This window comes from Spodoptera frugiperda, chromosome 20, assembly GCF_023101765.2.
Source record: "Spodoptera frugiperda isolate SF20-4 chromosome 20, AGI-APGP_CSIRO_Sfru_2.0, whole genome shotgun sequence".
NCBI classification, from domain to species: domain Eukaryota; kingdom Metazoa; phylum Arthropoda; class Insecta; order Lepidoptera; family Noctuidae; genus Spodoptera; species Spodoptera frugiperda.
In genome coordinates, this window is record NC_064231.1 from 12076562 (window position 1) to 12094946 (window position 18385).

The following is an 18385-nucleotide window of genomic DNA, read 5'->3' on the forward strand; positions in this document are numbered from 1 at the left end:
AAGATCCAGTTTTTTTCCTATTGTTATTTTGATTTGGTATCTGAATTCTGTATAATTGTCAAATTACTAATTAGTGGTTTTTTGTCTCTCTGATTATCAAAACAATGTGTTTTCCTTTTAAACGGCAACTAAGACATTGTTTACTGTCTTATTTTAACTCCAATACACTAAGTATGCCCTTGCAACAAGCATTCATATAGAGAAAAAAATATAAGAGACGCGGAATAAAGATATCATTTCAAACATTTTCCAAAAAACATACCTGTATAATGTGTTGAAGGCTTTTCTGCAGGAACCTATGGTGCAAGCGAAAGGTTTCGCCTTCGTGTGCGCGCGAATGTGTATCTTCAGACTGTATGACGTTAGAAATGCTTTCTCACATGATTGCATCGGACATTTGAACCTGTATTCACCTGAAAACAAAACAAAAAATAAATATTAGAGGAAAGGTAATCTCATATGGGTTTTTCCAATGATGTTTCTTTTTGTAGCTCCGGTGTCCCACAAAAAGTGGATGGAATAAAAAGGTGATGTTAGTTGTATAAGGAGTAATAAAAGACCCACTAGAATGGGGTAAAAACAGAAAGAAAGCATTGATTTCTATCCTAAACGCAATAGTCACTAGGACTTCAGGACATCCAAACAATGTTAAAGAGAGATCTTTGAGTAATATTTCGGCTTTGAGTGTAAAGATAAGATAATTTTGAGTATTTTGACAAGAGTAAGAGCTGAAACACTAATAGCAGAATGGAAAATTTATAATAAATGTGCGCAAAAAAACATATGGTAATATGACGACACCAAGGAAAGTAAGCTGTCTACTTTCTATGCGAATCAAGTTTCAATGCAAAAATCTCTTCCTAGGATAGTGTTTCAAGTTCATTGTGGTTTAGCAAGATTGTTTACAAGATATATTAGGATTTTATTGACAAGCAAGGAGTAATATTGTAAGACTTTACGTGTAAAATTGTTTTGGGAGTAAGGCATGGATGTTCGGTATATATGTATTTAAGATCTTTCACGATTATCTGGCAGAAATTTCGCGTATGCTTGTATGTTACCAGTTTGAGAAAGTGTAACGCAGAACAGAGCGTGGGTGACAGATTAACCCACAAAGTATGTTCATATACAGTTTTGGCAAAATCATTTTGGTTGCGTTACGCTTAGCCGTTGTGGGGACACGCATTCGATTCATCATCATAATTATTACCAATCACTAGCAAAATGTTTATTAGTTTCATCAAATTCTTTACCATATCACCTCTTTGGTCCTCGAAGATGAAACTTAGTAACAACACTGTTATCACCAATGAAGGGGATTAGGTATGGCTTACTTACTTGCTTGCAGGACTTTGGATTTAGCAAGGCTGGTCTAACAGCATGAATAGGAATTTTATGCAAACAAGATTAAAACTGCTAATTACATGAATGAGTGTAACTTTCGAGGCCAAGTTTATTAAAAGAAATAACGATTGAAATAATTATATTAATTTGATTGATTGACTACCGTATTAGGTCATCTACGTGGAAAACCCCACAAAGCCGCGTACCTACGTTTGTTAGATTACAATGCTGATGTCATGTACACCGATAATTTTTTCGGATTGGTTCATTCATTATCGTATTTTGAATCTAAGCCTTTCAAGCGTACGCATTTACTATAATTAGCTGCCAATAAACATATATCTTGATTTGGGCTGATCGACATCTACCCAGGGATTCCAGTGAATGGCTTTTACTTGTATACATGTTTCATCACCCTGCTAAGTTCTAGGTACTACAAGTGAGCCTACATGCAGTCACAAATCATTGGACGAGGTCATGTCCACCTAAACAGCCACGTAATGGGTTAACATTGTGGTAGTAAGTGTATTCTTTGTATCAACGCTTGTGGTCAGTGTGTGGGTGGCGAACTGGCGACTAGATCCATAGCTAAATGTTAGCTACATTGGTAACTCAATGTAAACCAATTTTTAATCTAATCAATATTTTATAAACATGGCATTATGATTATCAGAAGTATTGTTGAAGGAGTGAGCCAACATTTCCTAAGACCTACTCGCTTTTCGCCAGTCTTGTTATTAGTTGGGTTTCTACCCAACAACAATGGGATTGCGATTTGTAATTTAGCTCTAACGAATGTATGTAATATGGAAGTATTTATATGTATTAATAAAATTTATCAATCTTAGATAAAATTGATAGGGTTTCCCAGCAAAGATTGTGGATGTTGTGGATTGTATGAGTAAAATGTTTGTCTAAGTACTGTGTAAAAATCTAGAAGTTGCAAACCAATCTTTCAGAGCATTCACAGTCGACAAGTCTGACGGAAATATATTAAATCATAAATGAAATACGATAATTCTGAAACAAGATAATTTAGAATTTAGAGGATGAAAAATATTCCATTTCGAAGACTAAAAAACCAGAATTGGCACATGAATAAGAATACAAAATAGACGAATACGTATTTTTTTTATATACAGGATGGTGAAATTATAATGGGCCGCCTTGAATGCATTGCAACTAGCAGCTAATCTTTCGGTAATTTCCATCATTCCATAGCGGTCATATCTAATTACATCAATATTTTATGATAAACATACATAGGTATTTTGAATTACAAGTCACGCCATTATATTACAATGCAATTTGAAATCGGTAGCTACGTACTTATTGTATAAATCTGTGAAAAGGCATTAAGTCACTAATGCTATTAATAACTGTAATTAATGATAATTGCAAATATAAATTAATAATCCAAATAACAACTAGTAATACACTAATAACTAAATTAATAAGGAGTCACGCAAATGAAATGCAATTTAGGAAATACGTTTAAACAATTAATAATTATTTAAGCTGTATTGATTGCGTTGGCAAAATTTAGTACCTATAGGTACTCATTCACAATGCCCAAAAAAGAAGATATACCTACGTAGCAAACACAATTTATACTTTACGTTAATTATACCTAATTTCACTCATTATTGTTGTAGTATAAAATCACGCAAAGTTCAACGAGGATTGGGCAATAATAATGTCACATGTTTCAAATCAAAAAAATCTATTAAAAAAATGGATAACAAGTACCTACACCTTTAATTGGGTAAACTGACTAAGCAAACATTCTGCTCAACTGTACTGTGTACAGTACAATCTGGTTTGAGGGCAATACATGACCAAGTTATCTGTGTTATCAAACAAAACCAGAATTGGTCAGTATTGCACCAGTGTTACAAATTACAAATCACCAAACAAATGACATCTGACTTGCTATTTCTGGTTGTTGATATCTGAAGGTAGAATTCTGACTTCTGACCGACAACGTGTCGTAGTTTGTGATTGTCGGTAGGGGCCCATCATGCAGGGCACACAAATGTCGGGGCCCCCTTAGGGCCGTTGCTACCCGGGTGATGGCCTAATCCGACCCTGCCCACATGTAGCAAAGAACAGGAAACTTTTGGGTATAATTAAATGTCTATTTACGCAGGTATTTTACCACATTCATTGATGATATACCAACTTGGGTAAGTAATAATCATTGTCAATTCAATAATTAGGTATATTTAAAAGTCGCACTGAAAAACCCAGTTGCAATACCTTCAAGACATGTTCACTGATGACCAAACCATCACAAATAAATTACTTACTCCTTTTAATAATGAAAACCTAGCAAATATTTTTGTCAGCGAATAATCGTATCGCAACACTAATTAGGTGACTCAAAATTCCCAATAATTTACAACTAATCTAACCCTTTAATTCTGTCTAGGTATGTGTAATTCATAAGGAAATATAAACGTTAATTCATTCATCATAAGGAAATTTTATGTTAGGTAATCTTACTAGGCATACCGTTCCTTGTATGAATTAGGTAATTGAAAGTTCGATTTGGCAAGTAAGTATGTACATAGTAGGTAGATACATCATCCGAGCTCCCGATGAAATGCTTTCACAGACTCGAAATGAGAACATATGTAATTAAAAGATTAATTTCTGCCGATATACGAAAAACTTGAACGTCCCTATAAAGTTTGGCCGTTTATTTAAACCATGAATGTATATACAGACAGCAAAGTTAATTGGTATTACCTATGGAAAATAAAAGTATTTTTATAATAACTGTCGTGAGACACACTACTGAGAGTAGACTGCGTGACGTCGCCGCGTCTGCGCACACTGCTCATGATAAAGAGTCCCTCTGTGACTCGACACTAGTAGAGCTTTTCTCCATTAATTTACGTGAGTAAACCGTGATTTTTAGTTATTAAAAGTATTTATTCAGTATAAAGACAGCTCATGCTCTATGCTCATGTTTTATAACGAAACCAAATCTTTTATAACCATTAGTCAACTCAGTAGCCAATCAACGGATACCGCCTCGGTATTGAATCAATATTAATCATTTTATTACCTGCTTGCGATGATTTAATAAGAATTTTGGAAATAATTTTCACAATTTTACACGTCAGTATTTTACGACGAAATTGGGTATTTAGGTACTTCGGTAGTTCAGAGTCAGACTGCACGGTTGGCGCGGTGGCTAGGCAATCGGCTGCTAAGCAACGTGTAGCGGGTGCTATTCTATTCCCGCACAGAGCAACTCGTATGTGTGATCCACAAATTGTAGTTTCGGGTTTAGGTCTGCTGGGTATCATGTGTATGTGAACTTGTATAAATATAAACGCACCCACGACACAGGAAAAAATGCTCATGCTATGCAACGTTTTTAAAAAAGGAAAGATACTGTATGTTATGGTAAGTAATTATGACATTTTAAATTTATTATAATTTTAGTAGATGAAATATGTGCGCACTTAGGTAAGTAGGTATAGGTACTTAATAGGTACTAATTGATTTCATTCATATTTATTGGGTGACTAAATACCACTAACCGCAGACGAAACATGAGAAAATTATGAGAATTCGACGACACGCTACGTTGACAGTCACATCACGTCATTACTAATTAAAAATTAGTAACAAAGGGAATGAAAGTGTTGATTTAAGTTAATATTAGGTATTTGTTTTATTGATAATTTTATTAGCTGTTACTCGCCACTTTGTCCGGAAAGGTCAATGACTTCTGACAGAATTTAAATGTACACATGTAAGTCCCATGTACGAAAAACCGAAAAAAGCCCAGTAATATTTTGCCCGACCCGGGAATCAAATTCGAATCAAATTATTTATTTTTAATTTTCTGTTTTCGTTGAAGTATTTAGTTTTATTATGCTTCTGTGGACGAGTACAACCTGCAGTTTCATTTAAATCATATGAATAATTTCCATACTGGCAAGTGGCTATTTTTTGTGGGAAATCATCCAATGGCTTCTCCCGCCTTGGATGCGGCAAGATGGAGTGTCAGATTCTTACTGACTAAAAACCACCCCGTTCCTACTCCTGCTTTTCGAGCCGGAGCCCCGGTAACCCGCTAAGCAGTCCGCAGCTCCGGATGGTAATAGGCTAACCCCTGTTATATGGGACTTATAACACAAATGGTGTTACAGTGGTATTATGTGCCGTAATCTGCACCTCTGCCTACCCCTTTGGAGATAAAAGGCATGACGATACATATAACTAAGATTACCATTAAACCAATAATTTATTTATCTTGATAGCCAAAAGTGGTATTATCTAACTACTAAAATAATTAATGTACCTGATAATACTATTTAATCTTGAATTCATTAATTCATTTTAAGCTTCTTAAAAAAAGTAAATAAAAGGCCAATAAATCTTTTTAACTACAAAATTATGTTGATTCTAATTGTGAGATAAAGCTGAAGATTTTGTTTGTTTGTTTGTCTGAGCATGCTAATCTCTGGAACTACTAATGGAATAATTCACTTTGTGTTGGATAGTATATTTATTGAGGAAGGTTAGAGGCTATAAAATATCACGCTACGATTAGTAGGAGCCAAGCAGAGCAGGTAAAACCGCACATAAGTCGCATATCTACGATACCTAATAAAAATTAAAGTGTTGCTAAGCTCTAATCTTGAGAACAGCTGAACTGATTTCGTTAATATTTTTTTGGTGAGTTCGGTATTGTTAGAAGGTTCTTACATAAGAAAAGAGGACGAAATTGCGCAGAAATTCCGAAGCGAAATAAAGTATGTGGGATCCGCTATAAGTATAATATTATAGATAATCAACATATAAAAAAATTATATTATGTATTTGGATCTTAATGATGTACCCAAAAACAATATATCTGTTAAGAATCTAATAGATACTAAATAAGAAAATCAATCTCCTTATGCATAAGGGACATTAATTTATGCGTAATGAAAAAAGAATATTAAAATCAAAGTTTGCATACACAGACCTCAGTTAAAAATGATATAACTTGGCAAGTTTTAATAGAAAATTATATACTTGACTCATTGCGTTTAGTAGGTTTATAACAAAGTGTGTGAAAACTTGCCAACTTGTTATATCATTTTTAACTGAGGTCTGTGTATGGAACTTGGTACTTATTTAGATCTCACTTCTTTTATAGGCGAAGCATTCCAATATTATCGAACTTGGCAGCCTTTCACATTTATGTTTTGGGTGGGATTTTACTTACATAACAAATACAAATGTTTGTATATTAACATAATATGCAAATCTTAATAGCACTAGATAGAAAATGTAAATGAATGAATAAGACAAATCAGTCAGCTTCAAACTAGTTCCCACTTTTCATAATAGATCTTATTAGTTCATAACATTTATTCTGATCTCAATTCTAACGTCATTACCATTAGGTCATTAATTCTTTATCACTAAGTGTATGTTTATCATATTTAAGTTCATGGGAAGTTTTTGATAACTTCTAGTTATGTAATCATTTGTTTGTTGTGTTACCAGTGTAAAATATGCTATGTAGTCATTCTGTGGTTAATTTGCATGGATATAAACATTTCATATGACCATAAAAGGCCTTAAGGAATCACAGTCAACAGATAAATACCTATAAGGCTTAAGAAGACAAAATAAGCATGTAGTTTTTGATTTTGAATAGTATATAGAGTAAAGATGAAGTTCCTTGGTCGTTCTTCTCCATTCGAAGCTAAACTTTGAAACAAACACCTAGCGTCACTGACAGACAGACTGACAATTTGATGTTTCTAAAGTGCCTAATTTAGGATTATTTGAAACAAATGTTTTGACTTTGACTATAGTGTAAGTAGAAAAAGCTTGTTATGGTATGGTATAATTGATGGGTAAACTAAGAAGCGTTGTGTACAAACTACATTCGAGTCTGAATGATCTCACCCTTGTGTGTTTTCATGTGTGTGCGCAGGTTTCCAACAGTGCTGTATGTGCGTTCACAACCCTCATATTCACATTTGTACCTCGCACTGCTGTCCTCCGGCTTCCTCTTGCTCTTGTCCATGTTAGAAGCGATGTCAACATTCGAATTTTGCAAGTCCGATACTGAGTCATCGTGGCTGAAAAAGAAGTTTATATTTCATCGTTATCTCCAGAGGGTATCGAATATCTTCACATTGATATGGACTTGGTAATTGGCATCTAAGTGGCAATAACAAAAGTAAACATTAAGTCAAACAAGAAAAGTTATGTCCTTAGTAACATCATGGAAACATAATGAAGATAACTGGGAATTATACTGAACAGAATTAGTTCTGGAACAACATAGGTTAGTGGAGTGGTTTAAATTTACTGCTCTGCTATGGTGTTATGCTGATATCATGGTCTGTACTATATCAAGAACTATTATTTAATAACATACCTCTCACTCGCCTTTCAATTGTGTACTCATTGGAGAACACAAAATTAGGATATTCGCATCACATCGTGATGGTAAGTAATGTACCAAAATAGAATGCCCAAAAACGATACATCGTCTAAAAGACCACTTATATACAATCCCATAAGTGCGAGAGAGATGGAACACTATTGACAAACAGCTGATTGGATCAAATTGAAGGCGAGAAGCAAAAAGCGGCTAAATACGCAATAAAGGATATTCACGCACTTTAAGTAAAGAAAAGACATTTATGAACAAAATGGAACTTACGATGAGAATTCTATTGTATTTTCTGCACTGTTGTCCTTGGAATTTATTTCACTTTCCGACGTCACTGTGCTTCCAGAAGCTTTTTTGCCGTAATTATGCACTTGAAAACTATTAAACTTGGCGTCCAAATCATGATATTTTAAATCGGAATTTATATTGTCTGTAAACTGTCCAGAAGTAAAGTTCATAAAACTATTTTGTGTAAAGTTATCAAATCGGCCGCTGTCAGGGAGCCATGCGGCCATGTTTAGAGTTAGTGTTGTTCCGTATCACAAGACGAACTGTCATGCGTTGTTTTGTAAAACCGGCAAAGATGATTCGGCAAATAAAGTCGTATTGCGTAAAACAGATGGCGCTAATGTCAATCGGCCATAGAGAGAGCTACCGCTATGGAAGGCAAAGTAGGCGCCTGTACCCGCTCTGAGGACTCCCGGCGTAACTCCCGTTATAATGAACACCACTTGTTGTCTGCGCGGGCAGTGCGTCGACCGCACGCCCTTCTACTCACGCGAATGTATCATCTTCACATTCGGACGATAATTCGCGTATAAAAGTGTGCCGCACAAATTTTGTTATTATTATTTATAGATTTAAATCACAGTTTAATTTATAAAATGTGTTCAAAAAGTTTATCTATTTATATTAATTTGGTAAGTTATTATTTTATTTTTGTTAATTTTATTTTTTGTGATTAAAATAATAATTTTGAACAATAATTTATTCAATTATTAAGTTAAAAGTGCCCTTAAAATTCGACTTAAATGTATATTGTATCGATTATTTCTTATCACCGTTTACAACTGTTGTTGACTTATTTTTGTGCCCTCGTTTTTTGAAGTGAGATAAGGAAAATGGTATTTTACTTTGCAACTATGTGCATTAAAAACTTTACACTAGGTATGTCATAAATGATAAAATTTCAACAAAAATTTAAAGAACGTTGAATTATAATTAATGAGTTGGATTCGCTAAATACAAGTTGGTATTTTAATTGTTAAGCTCCAATAATACAAGAAATAATGATAAACGAGCACAATATTTTATAGTTAATTTATTGCCGGCAAAACATAATCTGGTAATAAAATTATAAAGCTGCCTATCGTAAGTCATACAGTGCATGGTTGACTGACTGACTCATTGCCTATGCATTTAGAGCGAACAAGCGCTCAGGAGATAGGTAAAAAAAGCATAAAACAGTGGGTGAAGTTTATCTTTATTTACTGTTACCCACGGCACCCATTCGCCGTCTAGGCGCATTAACGTATCATTAGTTGAAGGTTGCTGACCGACATTATGTTCTATATCTTGACGACTATCCGCAAAAGGAAGTTGTGAGACTTTCATGTTAACTGTTATCATAAAACGCTAACTGCTTTTCGTTAATAATCTAGGTACTTCGCTTTAAAGCTGTTCTGTTCCGCTTTAAGTTATTACTGTAATCAGCCCCACATTAAGCCTTTACATTGAATTTCCACAGTCGTTAAAATCTTATCCATAAACCTATTAGATAGGTATTATCTGGATTTTCAATAACACAATAATTCATTGCCCCAAAAACAGATGTTAGTAAAAGTTACCTTAGCTCTTTATGTAGCCTCAAGCAGAACTTTCATACATGCCATATTCCAAACCAACACAACGATCCTGTATCCGCATTTTGTTTAATATTGCCGCGACATGACATAGGCGTTCACATGTAGGTAGTTGACATTGTAGTAGAAAGTGGTATGTCTAGTTAATATTAAAATGCATGACTAACATTTGATAACGTGCCAAAATAAACAGAGAAACTATTGAAAGCCTGGACGGTAAGTGTTTCAAGCTTTCGAGATCTCTCTTACTTGCACCTCTTTGGGTAAACAATAATACCATGACCATGATCGTTACTACTCGGAAATTGAGCTTCAAAATGTCGTTCCAGAACGTGTTGTCCATTACAATAGACTCAAGAGACCAATGAACACTTTCGCTGCTTTTTCTTTATTCAAATTTCACTTTTGATCCATTCCTCGTGTCCACTGAGACTTTCAGTGGATTATAATAAAGTAATCGATCCCAGGAGAGCTAATATTGCATCAAAGGAAGCACCGTGGCTTGAATAATACATTTTGAAAAGAAAAATTGTGATGCAACCTGTATGCTTTAGGCATATAAAATTCACAACAGCTATCGATAAGTCCATATTATAATATTGAAAGTGACAAATAATATGACTTCATAGAACCAAGCATACCTACACGTAATCTTGTAAGATTTTTGAAACTGAAGAATGCTAATTTAATGGAATTTTAATAAGTCAATATACACCTGACACTAGCCTGTGTACGAAGTGAGTTCAATGACATGTTATTCACACATGACCTAGAAATCTGACACTGACACTTTCTTCTTGAGGGACTTTTCGATTCACTGCACATCACTACGTTACCCTTTCGTTTCCAATGAAATGAAATTAACTCCGGAAATGAATAATAATTTTGGAATTTTTCGCCAAATCTTGGGGAATTCTTAGAAATGGAAAGAACAACTTTCTGTAGAAGTTATGATTTCGAAAAGTTTTACACATTGATTGTTATTCAATCTTTTTTTTTATAAATCTATGCATTTATTTTCTCAATAAATAAAATACATTAAAACACTTTTTCTGAGTCAGTATGTTAATTTCATGAGTAAAATCCTGTTATTATTTCAACAAACAAGTATTGGGCAGATAATTGCTTAGTCACGTCTTTGGTTTGCTCCGAAAGTTTTTTAAAGATAAGCTAGTGATGTGCAGTTCCTGTGATAGCTATCGAATGGAATTAGACAAGAAAAAGGACTGGTTTTGTTTGTCAAAGATGGCTCGTGGCGGAGGGATCTGTGTCATTCGGCCACGACACACATACCGCCCTGACGGCGGCTCACGCGCCGACGATGAATTCGTGCGACCAATCATATTTTATTTATACAGTGACATACACAGTCAAAGGTACAACAGGTTGTGTGGACAATGTCACAGACTTAGACAATGTTCAAATATTTTATGAAGGGTTAAAAAAGTTCTGAATGATATATTCAATTAAATTGCCTATGTTCAATTATTTTAACCAGATAGGCGTTATTTAGTAAATAATTTATTTTCAGTAAAATAACTTAAGTATGTCTAGAAAATATGAATATGTGCGTGCACTATGTTCGTAAATTTTTCCTGATATTTTATAATTTTTCTTTTCATGCACATTCCAGGCTTTCGTAGCGTGCTGCGTGATTGCAGACTGCGGTCCAAGATTGAAATATGCGTGGGGTGATGCGTTACAAGGAACAGATTGTCCAGGCCCAGATGGGACACCCTACCCTAGGTAATTAATTTACCGGTTTTTTTTTTAAATTACGGTTTTCAATTTTCAAGCTCTATCTATTAACAACTAGCAAACCTGGCGAACTCCGTTTCGCCACCAATGATTTTCTCTGTCTTCCTGCTTTTCTCTTGATTTTTTCTTGATTTTTCTTTGCTATAAACCTCACGGAGCCCGAGACCTTTGCAACGATTGCAAAACCGTGGAAATCGGTTCGTGCGTTCTGGAGTTATAGCGTCAGGAAGGAAAACCCGACTTATTTTTATATAATAGATAATTCAAATTAACTGTTCGTTGTGACTTGTGAATGTGATAGTGACTGTATTTTATAATTCCTGAAATATACCTATATAGTAAGTAGGTACTGTTCTTTCTACATAATAATAAAAATAATTTGAGACTCAAAATACAAATTGCAAGTTCGTTCGAGCCACTAAGTTACTGAGAATAGGTACGTAAATAACCTACCTATTTAATTTGAAAACCAAATGATTAAGTACAAGGAATCTCTCATTATCTCATTAGTTAATCAGTTGATGAGTAAAGGAACATTTTAAAGTAGGTAAAAGGTACAATGGTATAAAGAAGGTACAAGTTAAGTTGGTTTTACATATAATTAGGTATATACCAATGTAGATAGATCATAGTGGTATGAATTTAATTTAGATAGGTAACCATTTTCTGTTATTTCGTAGGAATAGTGCGTCACCTAATGCCAGGTATCCATAATTAAATATGGAACCAAATCGATAAGAAATAAAATCGATACTATTCGAGACCATACCATAACCGTAAAATCCGTAAACCGTCGATAGAAATGCTTGCTCCGGTACCTAACGCATTTATTATTATTTCTAACGGGATAAACTATGTGGTCCAAAGTTGATAACACGGCAATGTAACACGGTCGACGTTTTAGTGACAATGTGCTAATAAATAGTTTTACTCAATCGTGAATCGTGCGTAATATAGGGACCTATTAAGTAGCTTTTGTTTTTTTGAAAATTATAGTTTATTTAAGTGCTCAGGTAGATCCGCATTATAGTATATAATAGCGTAAATAACTCAGTTACCGACGTTTTAACAATAGTTTGTCATAATGTTGATTAACTATTAAGTCATCAGACTACCGAATACCTATCTATCATTTTTACCAACCAATATTTTATACTTGTTTAACGAAATAACATAAAAGAGAAAACTAATTTGTAGACACGAAATGATTACGATACTCGTATGATATAAATACAGCTACAAGCTACATAATTAAGTATAATCTAGACAAGCAACCGGTTCAGCTGATTGACTATGGGATGGGTAATGTGCGTTTCCACTAGTCGTTATCGAGTTTGTGCGTGCTAGAGAAAGACCGAACATACTCAGTTGTGTTCGGCTTTGTCCGGTTTTGGCGCTCGGACAACTTCGAGCATTGACGCGGCCGCCATATTGCTATTTCGTGTTCTCGCTTCTCGCCTGTCAGCCAGTCAGTATTGGTTTATTTTACTACCTATGTGAAGTGTTTTGGTGTCGCTTCCAGTTTTTTCTCATAACACCCGGTTGTCTTGTGTTCGAAATGTCTGACGTCGCTGTCGGTTTACAGTCTGATATTAAAAATCCGAGCAATGAAGATGTCGATAGAGACGAGTTTTACCGGAGATTATGCGAAGTATTAACAAAAAAGGCATCCAATGCAGCATTGCTGTCACGTGAAAAATACTGTTGGCTAATCGAAAGAATAAAATACGCAAAAACAGCTGCGAAGAAAACTCCCGCAGATTATCGTCGATTGAAAAAGTTTGAAATTATTGAAACTCCAGACGGCGAAAAGTTGTATTCAGCCCGTGCTTTGGGCGATAAAAGGCGGCAAATGTTTGTACCGATAGATGAAGTATATGACATTATAGCCGAGTATCACATCAAGTTGAATCACGGTGGCCGTAGTCGTATGATGGTGGAGTTAAAACGTAAATATCGAAATGTTACTGCTGAGAGTGTTTTAGTATATTTGTCAATGTGTGCGACCTGTAAAAATAAAACACCCAAAAAAAGAACAAAACCAAGCTTAAATGCGAGTATTAGTGAGAAATTTGAGAATGTAACAGAAAGTTGTAACGACACTTCGTCTAACGCGATTTCCGAGTGTTCAGCCTCTAATCTGGAAATAGAACCTGAGGATTTACTACGAGAATTAAAATATTCAACTTATAAGACACCGGAGCTTTACTCGCGCGGGCAAATTGATATACTCAGCGTTACAAATGAATTATGCGAAGAATATAAATATTTGATGGTATATAGAAACTTTATTTCTAAATTCATTCACTTGAAGGCCATGAAAACATTGAATGTTGATGAAGCTGTTGATGAGTTGTTGACTATATTTTTGATGTTTGGAGCCCCAAATATTTTGCAATCACTAAATGGATTGGCTTTAGCAAAACCTATTTGTAGACGAATCTCAAATTTGTGTCCTCAAATTAAGGTAGTGGCATCAGATTCAACATTTACAAAATCCGATTTTGAAGGTAAATCTAATGAGGATATTTTGAAGAAGTTAAATGATTGGTTGGACAAAAATGATAGCAGGAAGTGGCAGGAAGGAGTAAAGTTTGTGCAGTATGAATTGAACACTACATTTAATGAGGTATTGTGCAGAACGCCCAGTGAGATGGTCTTTGGCGGGAACCCGAAAGGTGGTTTAGCTAGTTTCATGTCGAGAAATGTGTTCGAAGATTTGATAACAGAAGAAGATCTAGTAGCGGCTTTGGACAATAAAGATCCTATAGGTCCAAAACAATTGAAATTGCGAGAGTCAATTGTGTTACCACGAAATTTTATTAAGATTGAACCAGGCGATGACAGTCAGACTGAGATGGAAGAGGAAGATGCAGATGATTAACTATCTGTTACAAATTAAAAATTTACCTCATAAATACATAGTCTATTGACTTCTAAGGAATAGACGTCGAATATGTATTTAATAGTATACTTCTGATGTCGGTACTATCAAAGATATTTGTTTGTGATTTATTAAAAAGAACTCTAATTAGGTATTGTAATCTCACCTATGTATTTACTTTATTAAAATAATTCTTATTACTAAAGTGGTTTTATTGGCTAATGACTTGTTTGGTTAACTGGTTTTCAAAACTATTTAGTAGACATTATCTAGGCATATAAATAGGTACTTAAAATTTTATAACGGTCTGCCGCGTCGTATCCTTGCTAATGATGAGTAATCGATGTACCTAATAGGTAAATTATGGTTATTTAAAAAAAATACTTACTTATGTGCAATATATCGATATATCCTAATAATATATAAATATCCTAACAATATATTTGATTTATTTGTTACTGCTAAATTAACGATATAGGTAGGAAATTCTGAATTTTTTTGCGGAAACTTGCTATCATATATTGCCTTGTCGATCAAGTGGTTGCTCACGTGACTGTCGTGTAAACAGGGTCTCGGGTTCGATTCCCTTGCCGGGCAGAGGATTATAGGGGTTTTTTTAGGTTTTTCAAACCATTCTTAGTTCTTCCTATTAGCTTAATTGAGTGTAAACTAGCGAAAATCTTAAATTTATTTCGGTACTCCTGTAAGTTGATTCTTTAACACCCTACGAATCTTTGTCCATTTTATACCTACTATCCTACTTATATGAGAGAGCCTTTATTGCTGTTGACACGTATTCCGGAAACAATAGAGTGCGAAAAAAAAAAACACAATTTTAGACATGTAGGTAGGCAGGTAATCAGTGTGAAGTGCGCAAAAGTTCCGTTAATTCAAATGCACAGCACAGTCCTACATTTCATTCTCCAGCCGTGGGAACTTTCTCACTAAGTCCCATCTTTGTTCTACCGTCGACTTAATGTCGTACCTAATATTTTCCGCACTTACTGTAATTGCGAAATGACGATTATTACGTCTGTCTGTTCACCTGTTGATTGCAGAGCGTAACGGAACGCAAGCTTCATTATTATTATATTTAACGACATCTAGTGGTCACCGTCGTAAACTTTTACATCGCAATTTCCGCAGCGAGATGAAATTAATATGGAATAGGAGGTTTTTGTTGTAACGTTTTGTACATAGGTGACGCCTATTTTTTACTCATAAACCTTTGTTTAGGAGAAACAAGCATTATTTTAATAAAAAATACCTCATGAAATATGTAACCATTAGGGAAGAGGAATTCATAGAGAACAGGCTCCTACCTGAGGTGTGCTTTGGGATTAATCACAAATAGATAGATATCGAATATAGAATCAGTAAAACTCATGTTAAGCAACTTATCGTCAAAAACTCAAACGTCACTAAATTTTGGGGCGCTCTTAGAAACAGTTCTGTCATTATACATTCTTTATAAAAGACACAGATAGAACGTTATTTAAGTACAAAATAAAATTGAGTAGCGTTTCAGTATTCGAGCGTTAGTTTCTCATAAATGCTGTTCTATTTGTTTTAATAAAAATGCTAACAATCTAAATTGTATTTTCCAGGCACTTAGTGAACAGAGCTCTGAAGTCCGGTCCATGGCAGTCATCGAGACAAGGCCGAGGATTGCGGACGGTGGACCCTGCCATCATGAGGCGGGCGCTGCTCGACGCACACGCCGGTTATTCAGAGGGCGCGCCTACGCAAGGCAGCAATAGAACCGGTAAACAACTTTATTTATAGTTACACGGATGTTACTTACTCAATTATGTTTCTAGGAATAGAAATATGTATGTGAAAGCTTGTTAGGATGTACTTTTATAATGGTAGTTATAGGAAGACAAATTACCGGACTGATTACCTATAAGTGGACACTTCTTCTCGCATGGAGAAGGTTTGAGCGTTAAATTTATCAATTTCAATTTATAATTAGAAATCATAAGTCCAGGTTTCCTCACAATATTTTCGTTCACCGTTAGTCAGTTGTGTATAAATATGCTTTGAAAGTACATGTAATTCGGAAAAAGTCACATTAGTACTTGCCATTGATAGCTTTCAAACCTTATGCATGAGAAGCAGGTATTAAGCCTACGGGCAATCACGAAGCTGGTTGGTTAGTAAATAATTGATATAGAAACCTTGAAACCTACATATTGACCTAAAGAAAACTATGTTTAAATTCTAGGTCGCTCCTCAAACCTGCCCGGACTATCGCCGGCGCCTACAAACTCGTGTGGCGGCACCAGATTATGTCGGACGCGGTACAACACTACCGCTCCTATGTACGGAGTGTCCCTAACTTCGGGCCAACCTGTCACTATAGTGCAGAAGTTCCCTGATTTATTGCAGCAAGTCGTCTTCGAGGTTTGCGAGTGAGTAACTTTTTGGATATCATTTAGAACTGTTAAATAACTAATAGTCGCACTCAGAGATATTTAATGATTACTTAAACTATTCCTTAGTAACGATTTTGTATTGAAAACAATTGCTAAGGACTTAAGTAAGCATTCAATGGCTCTGAGTACGGTGGTTAGAAGTGTAAGGACGATAACAAGAGTTAAAAGTAATTAAATAGTGTTTCGGACTACTTTTGTGAATTCCTGCTTATCTTTTTGGGATTTAACTAATACGGGGTCATCTACACTTTAAAATAAATAGTTTTTATGATATCTTTCGTTTTACAAAGATGTTAAATGAAATACATACCTAAATATATCCTATTCATACCTTCGGTTATCATTAGATACTTTTTCAAACCTATTGTAACACTTCTCTGCACCACCTTGCGGTTGGCTGGTAGAGAATGCTATTCGGCATTAAGCCCGCCTTTGTTGGTTTGTACATAAAGTGTTAAATAAATAAATAGAAGTAAGCAATATTAATTTATCTATTCTTTTTTTCAGGTCAAGCGAATGCTCCCTAGTAAGAGGGACATGTTCACAAACGTACGTGCCCTACCTATTCTTGGTGCTTCCACTGGGACCAGTAACGCTAACAGGTCAAGACTACGTGCTCGTAGAGTCTGGGTGTGTCTGTAGACCAGACCCGGTGCCATAGACACATAGACCTAGGCCATAAACTACGAAAAGCTATTAGAAAAAAAAAATGATCCGTCCAATAGACAATTTGCAAGATGGCCGCTGTTTCCCGCCATTTTTGTAGTTAATGTTTATTATTTATTTTTCGAGTTTTATGATTGTTGTGTTCTTGCTGGGTTTGAAAGCTTATTTTGAATTTTATTGTCGAATGTCAATTGAAGAATCTCTGTTTAAGGATTAACCGCCGTACTCAGAGTTATATAGATTAATGGTTACTTAACCCAGTTCTTAGCAATTGTTTTCGATACGAAATCTAAGTGCGGCAATAAGATGTTAGCTGGCTTCATTAGATTGAATTTCAGTCGTCTTTGGTTGGTGGATCTAGCACAAATTACTTTTTTAAATTGGAGAGACTAGAAAGTTTTATATATAAATTAAATAATGTAGATAAATTAATCTAAAATTCTTAAGACTATTGACGCATTTATTAGATTTTATATTGGTTAAAAGAAAAGTATTTTATTATAGAAGGGTGACATTATTATTGATATTATAAAGGGTGCATTTATTCAACTGTAAAATTGCCGAAAAATTAATAACTTAGTTGTTTATAATTTATCGGCCATTTTTCATTAAAAGTTAACTTATTAAACAGACTGAATATTATTTTTACTTTTTATTTTTGTTAATTTATTAAATATTTTTATTTATTCTATGTACCGTTGCTTGACGGAGCTATTTATAAATTAACGAATAGAGTTTACGAGAGAACTTATAAATGTGAATAATTTATTTTATTATGACTTCGTGAATTGCTCATGTTACGTTTAGTTACGAACAACGAATGTATCAAAGATTTAATAAATTTTAATGGAAATTATTTCACTTGTTTCATTAACATCTTGTAACATCTCAAACACGGATCCAAGCGAAACGCAATACCCGGAGCTGCGGACTAACTACCGGGTTTACCTAGGCTCCGGCTCGAACAGCAGGAGTAGGAACGGTGTGGTTTTTAGTCAGTAAGAGTCTAACA

At 34.8% G+C, this 18385-nt stretch overlaps 3 protein-coding genes across 6 annotated transcripts in view; 2 read left to right on the forward strand and 1 right to left on the reverse strand.

The window, feature by feature from the left end:
- Positions 1 to 8419, reverse strand: part of LOC118280945 (protein suppressor of hairy wing) — a 30181-nt gene extending 21762 nt beyond the window's left edge. The window contains exons 1-3 of one of the 4 annotated variants that reach the window (XM_035601361.2): positions 8036 to 8419; positions 7270 to 7445; positions 263 to 413 (exon numbers count right to left, since the gene is read on the reverse strand). In XM_035601361.2, coding sequence (XP_035457254.2) covers positions 263 to 413; positions 7270 to 7445; positions 8036 to 8280 — 572 coding nt within the window. In that variant the 5' untranslated portion in view covers positions 8281 to 8419. Of the gene's footprint in view, positions 1 to 262; positions 414 to 7269; positions 7446 to 7747; positions 7897 to 8035 lie in introns of those variants that run through there. The other 3 variants (XM_035601376.2, XM_035601383.2, XM_035601368.2) reach the window with 3 other exon arrangements.
- Positions 8420 to 8500: 81 nt separating this feature from the next.
- Positions 8501 to 18229, forward strand: LOC118280979 (uncharacterized). The gene is made up of 5 exons (XM_035601402.2): positions 8501 to 8685; positions 11261 to 11373; positions 15877 to 16034; positions 16497 to 16683; positions 17215 to 18229. Exons 1-5 carry the CDS (start codon positions 8650 to 8652, stop codon positions 17366 to 17368), a joined length of 648 nt encoding a protein of 215 aa, XP_035457295.1. The 5' UTR covers positions 8501 to 8649; the 3' UTR covers positions 17369 to 18229.
- LOC126911956 (SCAN domain-containing protein 3-like) lies at positions 12445 to 14302 on the forward strand. Its single transcript, XM_050701473.1, has one exon. It carries the CDS (start codon positions 12944 to 12946, stop codon positions 14267 to 14269), a length of 1326 nt encoding a protein of 441 aa, XP_050557430.1. The 5' UTR covers positions 12445 to 12943; the 3' UTR covers positions 14270 to 14302.
- Positions 18230 to 18385: the final 156 nt, after the last annotated feature.